This window comes from Pomacea canaliculata, linkage group LG14 (genome assembly GCF_003073045.1).
Source record: "Pomacea canaliculata isolate SZHN2017 linkage group LG14, ASM307304v1, whole genome shotgun sequence".
Lineage (NCBI taxonomy): Eukaryota > Metazoa > Mollusca > Gastropoda > Architaenioglossa > Ampullariidae > Pomacea > Pomacea canaliculata.
In genome coordinates, this window is record NC_037603.1 from 2,793,114 (window position 1) to 2,808,868 (window position 15,755).

The window sequence follows — 15,755 nt, forward strand, 5'->3', positions numbered from 1 at the left end:
TGTTGGATCCTAGTTGTTTCTTCGTAATTTTGCTTTTCAACATGTAAAATTCCGTCATTGAATACAGAAATAAAAGAACTTTGCCCGATAAGAGAAAGTTGGAGCTGGGTTGTCAACATAAGTAGTGGAAAACAACGGGCATAGACGCATTCATGATCACAGTACACATATTGTTGTTTTTTTTTAATCATCGCTGCACCGTGAGGTAGAATTACCTCACACAAATTTTTCACACGCCACCCCCATGGGGGTAAAAAAAACAAAAAAAAAGAAAGGTGGGCCAATCGTTTTCCTCGTCTCATCCTCTTGAAGGCAAACCATCGAACCTGTCCAGCTTGGCTGAGATGATCAGCGGTTGGCGAGTCAGAGCAAAGCTGTGGGAGGCTAAACGACCACCGGAAGTCACGTGGTCAGTTGCCAGCTTACACTCGCGATCTGCGGGCTCGTCTACGCACAGCAAATGAAGGATCGCCCTGCGAAAGAACCAATAAACAGCGACAATGGTATAAGCATGGATAAGTATAGGTGGATGGTTGTCTGCCGAGACTAACGCTTAGCCTCTTACGAAGTCTCCGTTGTGAGTCTCGGCGAATGTGACTAAACAGGAAGCTTTGTACACAACTGCCTCGTTTTAGTAGTTAACTGGAAAAAATCGTCTGCTAGCAGTCCAGTAATACAAGTTTGTGTTATAAGGCATTATTATAATTCAGACTGAACATAATGAAACATTTTATAAAATGTGTATACTGATATACTTTAAAATCTCCCGAGAGAACGAGTTGAGGAAAAATGTGGGAGCGAGAAGTAGTGAAGAAAGGAAGGAGAAAGATATGGGATGAAGAGATTATTGCATGTCATCGTCTGAGACAAGTACAGCAAGATATCTGACATAGGTTGCCAGGCAGCACTCACAGTGGGTCGTCCAAACAAGAAAACGAGAACCCTCGGCTCACTACATCTTCCTCCAACAGTTTTAGTGATCCGTTCAGACAGGTTTCGCTGGTGACAGAGAAATCACGTGATTCTAATGTAATGACTCCATTTTTATACTACACATTTTCTTCTTCAGTGTACTTTGAATGAGATGTAAATTTATTTTGTTGTAGTTGTGTGTGTGTGTTTGTGTAAAAGAGAGAGAGAATGACAATATTTTATTAACGAGATTTTTTTTTCCATTTATCCCTCGCCCTTTACGGAGAAAGAATAAACTAGGTAATTGAAGTAATTTAAGTACTATGAGAATAATTAGTAGTAAACATAAGGTAATGTATCAAAGGAGAGTGAAAGGGTTAGGTTTCGTTGTTAACATTGCAGACATCTTCAGTCAGCCGTTGACTGCCGTTTACGTCTGCTGGGGTTTTCCATTATTTCGTTCCTGACGGTGAAAACATTTCCCTCGCTAGAAGCTCGATAGGTAAGCTTGTGATTTTGTTTCACGAAAAAGTTCGTGCACAGGTCCCGTCCTCTCCTTTTGCTCCCATGATGATTTGTTTATTATTATTTTTTTTACTTTGTAATACATCCTTCTCCCAATTCTCCCTCCTCCCCTCTCTCTCTCCATCCCTAGTCTCACCTCATAGGAGCGTCGAGCGCGTGCACTAGAAAAACTCGGACGTTAGTCACCACGCCCTTCTTGAGGTATGGTAGCTCGTACTTGCCGAAAAAACTGAAAGCAATGTTACCAAGTAAACATTTTATGGAAATCGTCTGCCCTTTCAGACTATAAAACGACTTTGAATCTCTAAATTCCTTTTCATCTTCATACATGTCTTATCAGCAGCAACATACATCTATTCATCGTCCTTAATACATCTTCATCTGTCACTTTATCCTCACCCACATCAATCCTTCATCATCCGTAGCACCTTTAAAGCCATTATCCACCCTCGTTCATTATAATTATACTATACATCGTGCACCATCCTGATCTATTATACTCTTTTCCTCATCCGTCACCCATCTCTTATTATTATTTACTACAAGGTAATCTCCGCATCTCACCTGTCCTGGCGGTATGCAGGTTTACCTGTGCTGGACCCGTCAAGCATGACCGTCACCTGCCCACTGGCGGCCGACGCAAACTGTGCACATGAACAGTCACGTGACTTGGTGACAACAAAAACAACTTCGCAGGATGCTTACTCTCAGAGAGAAAAAAAACAAACAAACAAACAAAAAACCCAGCGTACCCGAAACAAGATCTGAAGACAGGACACTCGAATCTCATTTGCATTGGAGACAAAACCCTTGCGGCATAAGAATGCGTCTTGTCGTCAGAACGGTCGACGTAAACTTTATAGTTGGACGGTTGATTTGTAAATAAACAGCTTTATTCTAATATTGACTGTGCACTGTTGGAGGGACGAAGAGAAAGCGGAGTATGTGGAGAAAGCCCTCGTCTGCCTTGCTTACCGTCTGTGAGGCGTGGGCCCAGAAGGCCTCACCAGCCTCGAAGGGACACTCCCACCAGGAGGGGCAGCGTGAGTAGTTCATGCCAGGAGCGCTCTCCTGGCCACAGAACACCAGACCCTCCGCCAGGTAGCCAATCAGGGTGTCCTCCAGCGTGACGTAACGCTGTCCGTTGGCCGCGTACTCGTGGACCAGCTCCTTGACCCCGGACCAGAACATAGTCTGACGAGATCACAAAACTGATGACGTAAGAACACATTCTGAGGGGATCACAAAACTGATGACGTAAGAAAATAATTTGACGAGATCACAACTGACGACGTAAGAACACGTCTGACGAGAACACAAAACTGATGACGTAAGAACATAGTTTGACGAGATCACAACTGACGTAGTCAGAACATGTCTGACGAGATCACAACAACAGAGGAGAGGGAAGGAGAGAGAGAATGCAATGAATGTTAGAAATAAACACAAAATTTCGATTTGCAAGACGAACAACTGTCACAATACTAGCCTTGTTGACAGGAATCTTTTGTGAGGCCGCTAGCATGTAACTGTCATAATGGTTCATTGTGACGTCACATGGTGCCATGTAAGAAAAACTGGCGCTGAACTTGGTCCAAAGATTCTCACAGGTTTCAGTTATCCTGTGAACATATTTCACACCATGGACTTGCACGAAGCCATCATTGTGAGGATTTCACGAAGAGAAAGAGAGAGAGAGAACACAGACGAGAAAAAAGAGAGAACACCAAGAAAAGACAAGAAAGAAAATTTAGTGGGGATATTTTTTTTCATCTTTGGTGCAACATGTCAGTCTAATTCACGGTGCCTGAATGTCCTGTCATACTTACGGAGGCAATAAGGTTTTGTACTTGACCAACTCGTAATCATAGCAACGACCGATGAAGATATTTTGAATGTTGGGTGTCGTGCCAGGGTTGTTGTCGCCGAGTGTCGTTTGCACTGACAAGTAGTACGACAACGCTGTAAACAAGATGGGTAGTGGCGACGACATCTCGCTTGCGACTCAGAGAAGAGACCTCTAGAGGTAAGACCTCTACAAAGATATGACCAAATCTTTGGCCCCGAAATCCGCTTCTGAGATAAGACATCGCGGCCCAGGAATGGTCTGAATAGCCATAGATATAACTCGGAGCTCTATACACCCGAGGTTTATTGTGTGTGTGTGTGTGCGCGATCAAAAATATATTGATTGTTGGGAATTAAGTGTTTTCAATCTTTTTATGTCTCTACCTATATGCAGTGTCTCTGTCTTTATGTTACTTATGATGTATATTTTATTCTGTTGTGCTATTTTTGCTCTATTTTTATCTGGCACGTGTACCTAGATAAACTTAATCTCGAGCTACATGGTACATTGTTTGGTACATTGGATTTCCCTGATTATTTCTTCTCTGATTTCCCATTTTATTTCTTAATTTTTTTTTTCTTTGCTGCTTCGAGAGAATGTGAAATTGCTCACTATTTATGCTTTGTCGGGCATATTGTTCTTTGCTAGGAGCTTCAACATTTTGTTACTTCATTGTCATTTGCAGCCGATATCGAAGTGTGACCGAAAGGTGGTAAGAAAATTGCGACCGAAAGTAATGGCAGTGGATATTAATAACTGGGATTAAAGGTTTCGCTTCAGATTGTTTCGGGTTTCGAGGGTGATTGCGCGCGATTGTGATTGTGTGTGTGTGCGGGCGTACCCTAAGCTCGGTTACTTCTCTGCAACAGATCACACAGAGACCATCAACAAAACAACTAGATCACATACATAGCCAACACTTTTCTACAGAATGTGTGTATAAAAAGTCTGCTAAAACATACGCACACCTACACCGTCCACACGTCAGCTGACGGTAACATGTTTCTTAAAATAGAATTCTGGGAAACCCTCGAAGGTACTTTCGGTTTTGAACCGCTCTTCATTACGACTTTCTGCTTTCTCGACAGAAAATAGCTCTGCATTTCATAGAATTAATGTCGTTAATATAAAGATATCTATTTGAAAAAAAAAATCAAGCTCTTTCGTTCACAATGATTAGTTTGGCGTTTTTATTGTGCTAAAATAGTCTTTTGCTCACTCTGAGTAATCGTGTGTAAGTTGACCCTGAGCGAACTATGGATTCATGCGCCGGTCGACGCTAGAGCTGACGTGGTGGATTTATTGTCTACAACTCTACATGATCCGATAAAGTGCACTGAAAGAAGAAATGCATCACGTGCTGGTATTAATATTCACTCAATGTCGCTGTGATTTGATCAATGACATCCTGAAATAACCGTAACAGGCGCACACGAAAATGGATGATTTCGGTTTTGATTATAATGACAACGATGGGTTTGATTCGTACATTGAGGAATACGATGCTGATGAAGACTATGATGGAGAAGTGGCATATGATTTTGAATACAATTACATCACTGGTAATTCCTTCAGTCAGCAGACTTCTGCAGAGAGACATGAAGAAGGATTCCCAGAACTTGGCAGTATGGGAAGGTCTTCTGAAGGTGCTCGAGCAGATAACATCCCACAGCCAGGACTGAGTAAACATGACTTCAGGAACATGGTGAAAAGCTCATGTGAGAGCAACGATAAGGTACAGGAGAGTTTCGAGAATCGGCACGACTGTCAAGGAGTATCTTATGACTTTACGGAAGAAAGTTCTTTAACAGCAAGAAATAAACCGTTTGTGCCTCAACACAGCAGTGACAGAGTTTTAAGACAACCATCTGCCTGTGTATCGTTGACTGGAAGTGACATTGTGGAGGACTGTGGAGGAGGACTTGTAGAAGCATTGGGCGAGATGCTACAAGATACTCTCAGCCTTACATCACATCCTAGTGACAGATGTGGAAATGTGGAAAAACCGTTCGCAGAACAACAGTACAACGGTACCTGTCTCACCCAAAACATCTTAGAGCAGTCCATCAGGCAGCAGTTTGGAGAGAAAGGATGTGAGACCATGGGATCTGTTGTAGATGGGATGCAGTCAGATTGTGTGCTTGATGGCTTGAATGGTGCGCTTGAAACAGATGCAAAAACGCGTGCACTGGCAGGTGCAGTAACTATTATTCAACAGCACTTAGTGCCTAAACCACAGACATGTGCGATGTCTGCTACAAAAGATGAAAGTGACAGCGAATGTACTGAGAGTGATAGTGAGGATGACAATGAGAGTGATGAAGATGCTTCAGTCGACAGTATGGGTGCAGCAGTGTGGCAGAACTGTCCAACCCAAGCACTTCAAATTTCTCCAGGTAAGAAATTCGATTGAACTGGATTAAGTGCAAGTACACTAATGTATGCAGCTAACTGAACCAAGAACTCCGCATTATCTTTTTTGATATTTGTTTATTTCGTATCAGTTTGTCCACAAACTTGTACTACGTCCGTGGTTTGTGCATCTTAATATGTCGTTTGTATTGGTAAGGGAGGCTATTCAAGTTAGAAATATGGAGAACATGTTTGAAGACCTCCGTCCCATTATTAATCAATCATATTTTTGTTGGTCTTTTACTCTTTTTCATAACCATAATTGATTTTAGTAGGTATAAATAGTCTGACACAGACCAGAGCTAGCTGAGCAGGAATAAGAATATTGCAAGGCTACATGTCAAATGTAATAATGTCACACTGTATTCAATGTTAATAATAATAGATGTGTGTTATATTATTTTGTTCTATAGACAAATATCTCAACCATTATCCGCTATCCCAAGCAGTCGTCCAGCAGCATCCAATTTATGGTGAGTTAAACTACTCTTGAGATGAACAAGTAGACTGATTTAAGCAATTAAAAAATTTTCAGCAATCCATAGAGAATGCAAAATTGAACCTTTAGAGCGCTCAGTTATTATTTATATGCATATGTCTGAAGAAAAAGGTTTTAATTATAGACTGATTTATAGTTTTATTTGAACCAGGTATAGTTTGGATTTTTCTTGTCACTTTTAATGCATTAAATTTTTTTTATATTAAATACATAAGTATCTGAATCATAACATTGCCAATAAGTCAATAGAACTTCTGACTTGATTCCTGAATGAACTAAATGATCACATAAGTGGTCTCTGGCTTGTGGACATGTTAAGAATTCCACACTAGACCTTAATTGTTGGCGATTTTATGTCCCACCTAAAGTTATCGCATGTTACTGATGTTAGCTTGCAAATTAGGTGATGATAAATATAAAAAGATGATGATAAATATTTATAGCAGAGTTTGTCAATTTTTTCTTTTCAGATCAAACCCAGCATGAGATGGATATTGGAGAGAAACTTTTTGTGATGACACCTGCATTCGAAGATGCCTTTGACCTGCTTGGAGATGAGCATAGTAGTAAAAAAGTTTTTCTAATTGGACCACCTGGGTCAGGCAAACAGACAGTTGCAAGAGCATTAATGCGGAAATTGGAGGTCAAAGGTTACTTATGTACCATCTTGAAGTCTGCTGAGCAGTGGGAAAAACATGGCAGGGAATGTCAAGTCATATTCCTACCTCATATAGTTGGTGAGCTTTCATTTAGCAGTGAACTATTTGAGAAATGGAACAGGCATTTTGACCTCATGTCACAATACTGTAAAGGTCAGAAAAATACTGTACTAATATTTTCCTTATGTCCTCATATATTTGAGGAACTGAAGGTAAGAAAGCCTCAGTTTTTCGACAGTCTCTCATGTGTTCGTGTAGGAAAATTTGATGACAAAAAGAAACGAGAAATGCTTGTGACACATTTGGAAAGCAAAAGTAAAACTGTTGAGGAGTTTGAAGACAGGATATCAAAAATTGTTGCAACAGATCTAAGTGGCGAGTTGTTCCCAGGGTACTGCCAGAGATGGGCAGAGAACTTGGATGATGTACAGATTGATGACATTTTTCAACATCGCTCTGTCTTTTACTGTGATTTTGTTTCAAGGTTAATCAACGTTGACCAGTCTAAGAAAGAGAAGCTTGTCGCTGCCTTATGTCTTCTTTTGAAAGGTGTGAAGTGGAATGACAATGGCGAAAACACCATCCCTCAGCAGTGTAAGGATCTAGGGTTTCCCAAATTGCGTCCATATTCATTTAGAGACATATTAAAGCCATTTATAAATGTTCTTGTAAGTGCAGATTGTTGTTCATTTGCAAATAGAGAAGCATATGATGGGGTGGCTCTTGCAATAGGTGCAGACTATCCCAATGGACTGGTTCAAGTTGCAGACTGGCAGTTCCTCGTACAGAGGTGCAGAGTTCCAGAAAGAAATGAGAAACCTAGCAGCAGGCCTCACTGGCCATGGTTTGTGATAATTGAAAGACTTACTTCACATCAGGACCAGTCTAAGAGAACAAGGACGGCAACATACTTGATGCTTGTCACCAGGTTAATAAGTGGCTTAAAGAATTCTGCAGAAATGATTAAGGCTTGTCAGCATAAAGCACTGCAGGCTCCACAGTTTACTAATGACTTGAGCAAAAACGTATCATCTGATCAATTCCTGAAGATATTGTGCAACACAGACAACACACATAACCACACACTTTTCTTCTGGTCAATTTTTAACTCATCTATATTTTTTTCTGAGTGGATTTACAAGACAGTCCTTGAAATGAGCAAAGGAGTGCAAAAGCACGCTGTCCATAGTCTGGCAGCATCTGTTATTTTGTGCTGTGTATTCGAGGGCAAAACAAAGACCTTAGAAATGCTATTGAAATATTGGAAGCAAGGCACAGGGCAAGAAGCAACTGCCCTTCTTCAAGGCCAATACTCTCAAGTGGTTGGGGCTGGTACCACAGTACGTTTACCATTGCCATCCTTAGAGGACTGCTTAAGTGAATCCTGGAAGAGGCACTTGTCTGTTTTGGGAGCCTTTGCCTCAGATGTGGACCAACTATCAGGTGCCAGAGACTATGGAGAGGATGGAAATGTGTCTTGCATCCCAAAAGGATCTTCATTGGCAGCTGGAAGAAATATAACAATTACTCTTCCCCCGCTTCATGCAGCAATCATAAGCAACAACACAGACGCAATGTCTCTGTTGTTGAAAAAATACCCAGCAACATTGCGAGCCAAAGATGACTTTGGACACTCAGCCCTGTATGTCAGTGCCTTCTGTGGACGTAAAGAAATTGTGGAAAAACTTCTGATTTTGGGTGCAGGATTTTCTAAATCACACAAAGGGAACACACCCTTACATGAAGCATGTTTTCGAGGGAGTGTGGCAGTTGTTAACCTGTTTCTCAGTACTACAGGAACAGGTGCAAGTGCCTTCATCAATGATGCAAATGAGAATGGCGAAACTCCTTTGTTTTTGGCTGTGGCTAGTGGTAACACAGAGCTTGTTCCCCTCCTGCTCCATCATGGAGCAAAAGAGGATGTGAGGGATGTCTATGGTAACTCTCTGCTGCATGCTGCTTGCCGAGCTGCTGGAAATGTAGAGCTTGTGCAAAGATATCTGAAGACAACAAACATCAACGAACGGAACATCATCTGCAACACACCTCTGCATGTTGCCTGCCATTGCCATGATGACGACGCCATTGTCAAACTTTTGATTGAAAACAGAGCTGATGTTAATGCTTCTAATGTTCATTTGTCAACACCACTTCATGCAGCTGCAATGGCTGGACATCTGAAAAATTTTTATACTTTGATGGACAATGAAGCAGATCTCTGTAACTGTGATCTACAGATGAATCGAGCTTACCACTACTTGCCTGTAGAAGAGCGGCGTCGTGCCATACAGAAATATAGACCGAGTGCTTCAGAGTAATTATTCCCCTCTGGCAAAAACTTTTCTTTGTAGACTTGTAATTCTGTTAAGAGAGACTTGTTTAGAGATAGGAGACATTTTTTGCCAGATCATACTAATGCATGTTCAAAACTGTGGAATTTGCTTTGGTTGAAATTTTTAAAAATGATTTTTATGAGGTGTTGAATTTTTATCATCATTGCATCAGCATAGCTCAAACCCTTTAATACCATCGCAGCTATTGAGAATTCTCTTTTTGTAATTGAACTCATCTTTTTTTACATCATGAGGTACATTGTGCTCACTCTTGTGGAATATAATGACATATTCAGGTAATGTGCACAAATGTATAAAAGATGTAAAATTTAAGCTCACAGCAGACTGCAAAATGGCTGTCGGTCATTATTGACTTAGGAAGAGTTAAGTCTGTTCACTTGATTGTAAGAAAAAAATAAAATCTTTGCTGACAAAGTAAAGATTGTGTGTGTTTGACACTAAAGCAAAAGCATCAAAGGATATTGCATAAAAGAAGTTTTGAATGTAAATAATAGCCTACAAATACTGTAACGGCAAATTACATATATTAACTGCTGTACTGAATGGCTAAATATGTAAGGAAAATTATCTTTTGACCTGTGTATGAACTTTTAGAAATTGTGCATGTACTTATAAGAAGCAGATTGTAAACTGTGGAGAGACAGGACATTATTTTTATCCTCAGTGATATTTGTTCATGCATAGACTGTCCACTTGGCCCCAGCTGACTTAAACTTAAATTACTTTTGTGTCTTATATATATGTTTAAACAGTATTTACATTTTTAACCTCAGACTTTGGGTATTTTATAAGTCCAATTTATAAGATATATGTAAGAGATAAATATGTAAGATTGAAAGATATGCAAGAGATAAAAACTTATGCACATTAAACATGCGTATAAATTGTGGACTGTGCTACTGCTATAGCTGGGTTGTACTTGGTATTTTCCGAACTGCATTTGCATCATAGAAATTTAAGAAGACAAAAACATAAGACTGTAAATCAGCTTGAGTTATTTTACACAGAAGTTACTGAAATGTTCTGTATTTTTTACAAGCAATAGTGTTTTATTGATGGCTGCTATTTTTGTTTCTAAAATGGCTCTTTTATGTTTGCTAAAGAACATGTACTGCTGATGTGTTATAGTTTCTATTCCAGACTTTTTAAAAAACCTTTAGACCAAATTATTTTGGATGACATTAGTCCCAGCATGAATTGCTGCTAAAGATGCATGCTACACTTCTGCGATAGGCAATAAAACAGGGAGTAAGTCCTTCTATTGGGATTGTCATTCTATATAACAGATTTAATTGATTTTCAAAAAGTATCACATTTGCCCACATTGCATCGTGATGTAAAGCTCTATATGGCTGTGAACATATCCAATAGCTAGACACATTTTTCCTGAGCCAGATTTCTTTATGCATTCATGAATTTCTTCATACATGATATACTCACACATTGTCAGCATGTTGAATATCTCCTTTTGCTAACAGGAGAAAGTACCATGCCCGGTGGGGGTAAATCACAATACATAAGTCTGCAGTGCATTTTCATCATGGCCACCAGACATTCTTTGCTAATATACAAAAGATGGAACTGGTGTGTATTCAATAACTCTAACATTCATCAACAGCTGCAAGTATGCATGAGCATGAACAAGCCTAGCCAGTTTCTGCTAGTTTTCCTTCTGGAAACCTATTCCATTTCAGATATACATGTGCATAGAATAAAAAGTTAAAAAAAAAAGCATTGAAAATTATAGAGCAGCTAATAAATTAAGGTTCAATTAGCTGATTTAAACTTTTGGTCTGGATGGCAACAGATGTCTTCTCTACATTTTAAGAAATTTTTTATAAGATAACATTGTATGGCTAGCAACTTATGTTATCCACAGACAATAACAACAGTAATAATGTTACTTACAGTTTTTCCATTGATAGAAATGATTAACATTGCTTACCATTCTTGTCAACATTTATGTGATATTCTGGTTGATGAGGATGTAGTATGTATGAACTCACAGATTGTTCAGTTTTAAGTTATAAAACTGTACTCCTCTTTTGTAGGTATTGTTTGCGATGGTGAGAGATTTATGAGTATAGCTGTTGGTAGTTAACAGTAACACTTCTCTAAGCAACACAATTGCTCCTTTCTTCTACAACTTTTTCAGGTGTTATTATTTCTCTTGAATGCAATTTCAGACCTCTTCTCATAGTGTAGACAACTGAGATAAAGATAACATTTACCAGTATTAATAAATTTGTACTATTTATTTTTGAGTTAATGTTAAATTTTCGGAAACAAAACACATGAAGCCAAAAACAGTGAAACAAAATTATATTTTATCTTCAGCTTTTAGAGTTGTATCAGCTTTTCCACATGCAAGCACGCACCTACGCACACATACATTTCTTATTTTGAAACATGCAATCCACTTGAAAAAAAAAAACCCAACCTATTAAAACATGCTCAAACACTAGGGAAAAGCCAGGATCTGTCGACCAAATGATAATGCTACGCTTGAATGACCCCATTCATACAAGCTTTTTACCACAATAGATTCTTCCCAAATGCACATTCACATATCAATATTCTATCAATCTTTCTTCTTTGCTGTAGGTCTTTGCAAACAACACAAAAACGTATGATTGCAGTGAAAAACCCAGATTTCCTGATGCAACAATCCTGTTTTCAGTTTTATGCCACAGTCAGACAACTCTTGACACCAGTTGTGCCCAAAACCAACAGGATAAAGTGGATTCTACTTGACATATTTTTCCATAAACTTTTTATGAAATTCTGAGCGAAGCGTGTCATTGATGAACCCCCGGGACCGCCTGTCTTCTTCTCCTTTGGCACAGTTTTTAAACACGACATCATCATCCCACCTGGAGATTGAAAAAACAAAAATTCTCCATCACTAGAAAACAAGGTCCAGCTAAACGACTGCTTTTAAATAATTAAAATGAGTAAGGTGCAGATTTTATATATTTTTAAATGGCAGATGCACCAATATGCCTTCACTTTTGTGCTGTGGACATGATGACACTGAAGACATAACAACTGATGCATTTTGTGTTGGTAGCATTGTAAGAATATGTCACAGGCTTAAAAATAGTTCTTTCCCTTAGACCAAGATTTCCTGTTTCACAAACTCACACAGGAAACATTATTTACTTCTTGGACTTATTTGTCAACATTTATTATTAATAGACAGCATTAGAGGATTTTGAAACAAGTAACCTTCAGTCCATCCATTTAAAGCAATAATTTAGAAACTGACTTATTCACAATCACGTGGGTCATAATAAAAACTGAAAACTTTCATTGGTTTGAAATAGTTTTAGGACATGGTAGTGCACAAACTTTTCTTTTTTGCTGAAGAGGAGCCATATACACTGCTTACCTTCTTTTCACCTTAAAATCTGTCTTGTCCTGTGCCTGAACTCGATTTCCTAACAGTGGGTTGCCCTTAAGTATGTTCTCTGTGCGGATGCGTTCCTCTTCAGCTTTCCTTTCTGCCTCCTGGTGAAGGAAAAAAAAAAATACCCAAAACATAAAAATTATAATTAAGTGAACTCACTCGACTTCTTCTTATTAACACCTACAAGATATATATATATACTAAGTAGTATACACCTACCATCCGTGCTTTCTCTGCAGTGCGTTCTTTCTTGATCTTCTGTAGCTCTGCCAGTAGCTCAGCAGTGTCATCTTCATCATCTGTGTTGTCTTCATCTTCCTGTTTAGAGGAAGCCAAAGGTTTATGCCTTTGTGTAAGATGCTTAAGCTTTTGAACAAAAAAGCCTTAAACAATAGGACACACGTGACTCCCAAGTAGACAGTAGTGACAAAATATTTAATGGTTATCAACTTACCTTCAACACGAACAAAATAAATTCAATAATTACACCATACAAACAAGTTCTATGTCCAACCATATATTTATATTCCCTCCAGTTAATCTGTCATATAAATGTGTCATTTTGTGCCAGCCTTCTTCTTGTATAAGAAAAATTTAAACATATATAAATCAGGGGATAAAATTAAATAGGAAAATATAAGACTATAGGAGTGTTAGAAAAGATGTCTTTCAAAAATAATACTTTAAACGCACGTCTTCATCTTGTGGGTCGTCGGCATCAAGGTTGGCTGCTGGAATCTGTTCTAGGCGAGGACGCTTAGTGCTAGTGCTACTGTTTCCACTGCTGCTGGAAGAATCTTCAAGTGGAAAAAGAACAAATACACATCAAAATCAAATATACTGCTTTTTGTTAACAGATGGTAAAAGTAGGTGGGACACAAAGTAAAGAGAGTAATATAACATACTGAAGAATGAATGGTAGGTGAACACCAAAGAATGAAACAAATGATGATAAAACTGCCAGTAGATATATAAATATAATTTTATTTTATAAAGTGCTAACCAATTTTAGTAACCTTGAAGCAAGGGCAATTTATGGTCAATTCAAATCCTCAAATGCATTAAGCTATTCAGCAGTGCTTCTGTACTTCAAAGACCAAACTAAAAGTTTACATGTAATGTCTGCAGTGGAAAAATGAAGACACCATTATGGACAGAAAGGCTTACCCCCTCTGTGCTTGTCTCGCTTCTCACGAACGGATCGCTCTCGATCCTCAAGTTCACGGCGGAAATCACGACTTCGAACCTCCTCAACTGTTCCCTGACCCTCTTGTCTAAAATAAGAAGGAGGAAAGAAACAAAATAACCCAGTATTTATTATTTTAAAGCATTCTTTTAAGATGAAATAAATTTTGCTACACTGGAAATTGTGCATCCAGCATTTTCCTTTTCCTACAATTTAGAAACAAAATAATAAATTAAAATGAAATAATGAAAGAAAACTTAGGTCAGGATCAAATATAACTGTATTTGAAAGTAAACTATGATGTGTATAAGAGAAATCAGTATCACTGTTAATCACAATAGATGTGATGATAAGGGGAAAAAAATCTGTTAATATTTTTATCATGAAAATAATGTTGTTAGTGAGTGAAATTTGATCAAAATGCTATAATGCAGGGAGTTTTCAGTCTTATTAAAACTGATGGGGTTTTAAGGCGTCTCCCTGTCACCCGCACACATAGCACTTAATCGACTAGGTGCAAACCCACCCCACCCCTAAAAGTACACATCAGTCTACATCCTGATGTAAAATAAATTTCTTTATTAGTGTTATGATTTTACTTATATAAATATGTTAACATTGCATAATCAGTCATGATGAATTATAAGCTTTATTATGCATAGAAAATGTTTTTAGCGATAAAATCTTTGATGTAAACTCTAGTATGTTTTCAGATTCCTGCTGTCATAGCAAATTTTAGAATGAAATTTAGAGCTCTTTTTTCATGCTTTGTGTGTATTCTTATAGAAAGGGAAATCCTGCAACTAATTTCCTACAAAGGAATAATTGTCTCATGGTAGTATAAAGTAATAAAAATGTCTTCTGCAGATTTTTTACCTGTACTTAAGCTTTGTATGACTGGGCAAGTCTCGGCTAGAATACTGCTTTGAGAGGGCACCTAAATCACCTTCACCCTTGCCCCTGCCACCTCTTGCTGTTTCCCATGTAGGACGAGCAGCTGTAGTCATGTTTCTTGATTATGCAACCTCCTATCAAGTAGATTAATAAAAGAACAATAAACAGCTATTAGGTCTTTAACATTTTCTGTGTAAGTTGGTGATCAACACTGGTTGCCTAAATTAATTCAGGTAACTGTAAATCAGAGTTAATCACAAGCTTGTAAACTTTTCAGTAATGAGATAAAAAATACAATTGTGTGTGTGTTATGGCATGTAACTAATTTGAAACATACCTGCAACATAATAGAAACTCCACCTATCCAAATAATTCAGTAATACGATATATAACAGCAAATAATGGAGAAACATGCTAAAATATAAAATTAACAAAAAACATAATTTTGAATTCAAAGAACGGATACATTACACACACATACCAAAAGTTGTTTACCGTTGGTAACAAACAGTAGGTTTACTTCTACAGAGCAAAATCTCACACTTAAAATTATTTCTTCATCTCTGTCTAAATTAAGTGATTTAGCAGGGTTAAAAACCAGCGAATGTTATCTAAAATACTATTACCGAACAACGTTTTTCTCTTAGTAGCTACTCCACGACATCCAGACAAAAGCAAAATTAATGGTTTGGTGCTTACTCTACTTAATCAGATAATAGATATCAAAATTTAACTATCAAAAGAGAATTTGTAGCCAAACCTTTAAATGATCTTGTTCTTTAAATTTTAAATGAAAGGAAATTTGCAGCTCAACTGCGTTACACAAGTAACAAATCTCTCAGTTGTCCGCCATAGTGAATAACCTCAATCCCATATTTCCTCCTTGTAATTTTTATTTGAGCTCAAATATTTATGGTAAAAGATTAAAAGTTAATGTTACAAGAAATAAGAAAAAATAATTTCTAATAAATAAGAGTTGATAATTATAAAACATGTAGCAAATTTTCTTGAGTAGAATCAAACTGAAGCAACTTTGCGCTTTTTGGTAGAGAGTAT

At 38.0% G+C, this 15,755-nt stretch overlaps 3 protein-coding genes across 3 annotated transcripts; 1 reads left to right on the plus strand and 2 right to left on the minus strand.

Moving 5' to 3' along the window:
• Positions 1 to 170: 170 nt before the first annotated feature.
• On the minus strand, positions 171 to 3,465 carry LOC112555169 (ADP-ribosyl cyclase/cyclic ADP-ribose hydrolase-like). The gene is made up of 7 exons (XM_025223424.1): positions 3,267 to 3,465; positions 2,927 to 3,059; positions 2,413 to 2,631; positions 2,002 to 2,081; positions 1,574 to 1,666; positions 913 to 999; positions 171 to 473 (listed from the first exon to the last, which is right to left on the minus strand). Exons 1-7 carry the CDS (start codon positions 3,428 to 3,430, stop codon positions 299 to 301), a joined length of 951 nt encoding a protein of 316 aa, XP_025079209.1. The 5' UTR covers positions 3,431 to 3,465; the 3' UTR covers positions 171 to 298.
• A 1,065-nt stretch (positions 3,466 to 4,530) lies between these two features.
• On the plus strand, positions 4,531 to 11,644 carry LOC112555168. The gene is made up of 3 exons (XM_025223422.1): positions 4,531 to 5,682; positions 6,112 to 6,171; positions 6,668 to 11,644. The coding sequence occupies exons 1-3, from the start codon at positions 4,725 to 4,727 to the stop codon at positions 9,172 to 9,174; spliced, it is 3,525 nt and encodes a 1,174-aa protein (XP_025079207.1). The 5' UTR covers positions 4,531 to 4,724; the 3' UTR covers positions 9,175 to 11,644.
• On the minus strand, positions 11,518 to 15,579 carry LOC112555170 (protein CWC15 homolog). Its single transcript, XM_025223425.1, has 7 exons — positions 15,460 to 15,579; positions 14,682 to 14,833; positions 13,787 to 13,893; positions 13,313 to 13,416; positions 12,839 to 12,937; positions 12,602 to 12,720; positions 11,518 to 12,083 (listed from the first exon to the last, which is right to left on the minus strand). The coding sequence occupies exons 2-7, from the start codon at positions 14,810 to 14,812 to the stop codon at positions 11,957 to 11,959; spliced, it is 687 nt and encodes a 228-aa protein (XP_025079210.1). The 5' UTR covers positions 14,813 to 14,833; positions 15,460 to 15,579; the 3' UTR covers positions 11,518 to 11,956.
• Positions 15,580 to 15,755: the final 176 nt, after the last annotated feature.